The 4,672-nt window shown below is 35.6% G+C and overlaps 1 protein-coding gene across 1 annotated transcript; it reads left to right on the top strand.

Annotated features, from left to right (window-relative positions):
- The first annotated feature begins 460 nt into the window (after positions 1-460).
- On the top strand, positions 461-1,948 carry LOC145567838 (ethylene-responsive transcription factor 5-like). The gene has a single exon (XM_081627242.1). It carries the CDS (start codon positions 584-586, stop codon positions 1,637-1,639), a length of 1,056 nt encoding a protein of 351 aa, XP_081483368.1. The 5' UTR covers positions 461-583; the 3' UTR covers positions 1,640-1,948.
- Positions 1,949-4,672: the final 2,724 nt, after the last annotated feature.

The raw sequence follows: 4,672 nt of genomic DNA, 5'->3' as shown, positions 1-4,672 counted from the left end.
ATCAGTTCAGTTTAGTAATCGAAATAAATAAAACACAAATTTTCACTAAAGAGTCTTTTACAACCTTCATTTCCCTTATCCAAAAGAACTTTACGCACACTACTCAACTAAGAACCATCCTAGAAGCCAGCAGCCCACAATAAATATTTTTTTTAAAAAAAACCTAAAAACAGAAATGACTGCACAACTGCCAAAAAATAGCATATTAAAACTTCCGAAAAAATCACAATGTGACAAATACAATCAACGGCCAGATTCCATCAGCTGCCGCAATGCAAGAATTTTTCAAATCAAAAATCAACGGTTCAGATCTTATTCCAAATTTTCTCTCTCCTCTTTCTTCTCAAAAGACGTTACAAGAGGATGCTTCCTTTCTCCTTCTAGACGTATGACCTCTCCAAGAAACTCACCCTTTATTTTCTCCTCTATATATACCCAATTTTTCCACTCTTATTTTCCACTCAATTTTATCATCTCTTTATTTTTTCCATTTTCTTTCATTTTATCTTGTCAATCATATTTTTCTCCAGTTTTAATTTTATTCAACTCTAATTAATTAAATTTAAGCTTCTAGTGTTCAACAATGGCGTCATCTGATCAATCATCGGCTGCTTTAGATTTTATCAAAAGTCATTTATTCAGTGAACTTTCTCCAATTGGTGTTAATTTCAGCTTTGATCACAATAATTTTGCTAATTCGGAGTTTAATTTTGGGAATAATAATTGTGATTTTAATGGTGTTAAACGTGATCAATTATCAATTTCTAAAACTAATTCTCTTTCCTCACAAAATTCAATCTCCTCAATAAATTCTTTTTCATCGGAAGCTTTTGTTGGACAACAGCAGATGAATTCTGGCTTGATTAAAGAAGAGAAGTCATCTGATTTTGGTTTTGATTTCGATTTTGATGTTGATTTCTCGAAATTTGAGACCAAGGAGAAGGAGATGTCGACACCTTCGCCGACTTTTTCCGGCGGATCTAAGTCGAAGTTTAGGGAAAAGAGGCCGGCGATGAATATCGCCGTTCCGGCGCCGGCGAAGAAGTTTGAGGTGGTCGAGTTTGTGCCTGAGTTGACTCAGCAAGCGAGTGGTGTGGTAACTCAGCAGAAGGTTGAGAATGAGGAAGCTCAGAGGCACTACAGAGGAGTGAGGAGAAGGCCTTGGGGTAAGTACGCGGCCGAGATTCGTGACCCGAACAAGCGCGGGTCACGAGTCTGGCTCGGTACTTACGACACCGCTATTGAAGCGGCCCGAGCTTATGATCGGGCCGCTTTTAAGCTACGTGGGTCGAAAGCAATCCTCAACTTTCCGCTCGAAGTCGGGAAGTTGGTCGAGGAGGCTGCAACCACAACCACTACCACCGCCGCTGGTTCATGCGGCGGAGGTAGTGGTGGAAGGAAAAGAAAGGAAGTGGAAGAGAGTAAAAATAAAGAGGTGGTAGAAGTTAAAAAGGTTAAAAGTGAAGAGACCTCAACGACGTCGTTTGTAACCGAAGACTCATTTCCGTTGACTCCGTCAAGTTGGACAGCGTTTTGGGATTTAGACGTGAAGACGGGAAATGGATTGTTTACGGTACCTCCGTTGTCTCCGTTATCTCCCCATCCGTCAATGGGATATTCACAAATGGCAGTGATGTAAAAGAGATTACTACGTGTTGGTTATCATTAATTATGGATTATAACGGAGTATTATCAGATTTTCGGTTTAGTTTAAACTGTCTGAAGACCTACTACAAGAGAGAAAAAAAAAAATCAAAAAGAAAAAAAAATGCTACTTATATAGTTATATTAGCGTAATTTCAATGTTGTAATAGTCGACCGTTCAAGGGTGCTGTGTGTAAATAGTAAACTCGCGGCCTAGTAGTTTTAAATTTCACAATTGTTTCATAATGTTTATTAATTTCTTTTTAAATTTCATTTGATTTATTCAATAGAAAGCAAGTTATGATTTCAAAGTGGTAGGGAATGCAAATTAATTATGTCGGAATATATTAATCAAAGCTTGTTTTAATGTGAAGTGGTTGTATAATAAGTCTACTTTTCTGATCGTGCAAGTTGATGAATAAGATGGTAATCAACTTGCGTGCGAGCAAGATTAAACAAATTGATGAAAGCAAAAGGTAAAGACAATAATTGAGTTAAGTAATACGATAAGAACAACAATATGATATCTTAATCCATGATTAATGATAATTAATACTCCATAGTGGCAATTGTTTATTGTAATTATTCCTCAAAAAAAAAAAAAATGTTTATTGAAATTAGCTTTCTTGATTAGTTTATGTGTCTAGGACATGTTTATTTTGTCATATGTTTACTTATTAATGTTAGATGCATGTATATGGTTATTAATTATAACGATAGTGAGTCAATAAGAATTCTAAACTTGCCCGATCTAGTCTATATATATTTATCATCTATGTTTATCGTATAAAATCGTTCATATGTCAACTATAGCATATAGTAGATTCAATCTTTCCAATCATGCAATGGTGGCTAGCTAATTACAATAATCCTACAATATAAAACTAAGGTATTAGAGACCTATGTACAACATTAGAGTATGGCTAGATATAAAATAAACATGATTACTTTCTTTCCCTTATATTTTTGGCTAATAATCATTAGGCACAATTATGTATCAACTCTATACAACTCTTTAAAATTAAAAATTTATTAATGTGAAAGTAGAGTTATTGGCCAAATTGTTAGATTTCGGAAAAACTACTCAAATTGGAGTGTGTGCACACCATTAATCAATAGATATAGCGTTTACAACACTATTAGTCTTAATCACATTAATAACCCTAATACAAAAAGGATATGATACAAAAAATACAAAAAATATATTTAATCTGCGACAAATATTATCATATATATCTATTATACCCCCGCAGTCATAGTGAGAGGAGGTCGTACACTAAGATTGAATCTATAAAAAAATAAGTCTTGGAAAGGCCTTTTGTAGAACCCACAAACTGATACTTCCTCCGTTTCTTTTTAGTTGATACATTTCTTTAGTCACGTTTGTCAATGCACAAATTCAACCATTAATATTTTTGATTTTCCGATAAGTGAAAATTAGGAAAAATTAGAAAATAACACCGCAAAAAACCCAAATTTTGATTATAACACCATAATAAAAAAAAATAAATAAATAAAAACTTTTATTATAACACCACAAAAAAAAAAAAAAAAAAACTCATAAATTTGATTTCACCACCTCGTATCGGATTTTTGGATGGAATCCGTTAATGGGATCATAACAGACACGTGTCAAATGCATATTGGTTTTAAAAAAAATTATAAAAAAAAGAAAAAATAATAAAAAAAAACCCTAACCCAAACCCAGCAAGCCCCACCACCGGCGGAACCACCTTCCCCAGTCGCGCCAACAGCCTAACCTAAGCCACCGCCACCCCCTGCCCCCATAAAAACCGGTGAAACCCTCTTTCCCCTCTTCCCCCTCCCCAAAAACCACCCCAACCCCGCCTAACTACCACAAATCTCCACCTACCCATCATAATATCAACCCCGAAAACCACCCTACCTTACTTTTCACCCTCAAAACGGCCGAAATCGACCAAGACAGCTAGCCCTCGATTGGTTGATTTTAGCCGCCGATTTTGCGGAAGGGGAAATGGGTGTGGATTTTGTGGCCCTTTGAGAAATGGGTGTGGATTTCGCGGCGGTTAGATATGGGATTTGTTGGTAGTTTAAAGGGCCTAGGGTAGATTTTTGGGAGGGGGAAGGGGGGAAGGGGGGAAGAGGTGGAGCGGTGGTTGAAGGGGTGGTTTTCGACGGTGTGGGAGTAGGGGATGCCAACGGCAGTCGCAGCTGGGGCTGGTGCAGGGTGGTGGGCTGGCTGGGTTAGGGGTTGGTTTTTTTTTTAATTAATTTATTTAAACCACTAGACACTTGACACGTGTCTTCTAGAGTTCTAGGGCTCCATTAACGGATTTCATTCAAAAAAATCGTAAAGTGGTGGTGAAATCAATTTTTGGGATTTTTTTTGTGGTGTTATGATAAAAGTTTTTTTTTTTTTTTTTTTTTTTTTTTTTTTTTTTTTTTTTTGGTGGTGTTATTTTATAAAAAGTTGATATCTAGAAAATATATATCGTGACTATTATAACATGATCCCACATCACTATATTTTTCATTACATATAAATCACAAAAACGGTCAAAGAGAAGTGTGTGAATAGTGCTAAAGTCAAAACGTGTTAACTAATAAAAAAACGAAGGTAGTATCTAGTTGGATTTTGTAACATATAGAACCCACAACGTGATCCAATGCAGCCTTTTCTCGAACAACTAACACTATTGGGCTCTAGCTATAAAATGATCAACGATACTAATATGAAGTACATACATAGAAATATAGAATTAAAAACTCATTTTGTAAAAAATTTGATTAAGATGATGCAAATCTTATACACTAATAAAAGAGTTAGAGAACTCTAACATAGCAATCATAGAGTATATATTATAAGCCCCCACTTGAGGAGCACATTGTCCATGCCCACCTACAAGTTAAGGTACGGTTTTATTTATGAAGAACAAATAAATGATGTAAATGAAAGGTTTTGGAAGTTAGGTTACAAAACAATTTAAATCCGCAGACTTAATAATCGAAATTACGAGAAAATATGAGACATGGCCTGGGGAGGGTT

This window comes from Chenopodium album, chromosome 11 (assembly GCF_948465745.1).
Source record: "Chenopodium album chromosome 11, dcCheAlbu1.1, whole genome shotgun sequence".
Classification (NCBI taxonomy): Eukaryota; Viridiplantae; Streptophyta; class Magnoliopsida; order Caryophyllales; family Amaranthaceae; genus Chenopodium; species Chenopodium album.
The sequence above is the reverse complement of the archived record's forward strand: the minus strand, read 5'-3'. Positions and strand labels throughout refer to the sequence as shown.

Excerpts from the sequence above, each read along its gene's own strand:
- LOC145567838 (XM_081627242.1), top strand. The coding sequence starts at position 584 with ATGGCGTCATCTGATCAATCATCGGCTGCTTTAGATTTTATCAAAAGT.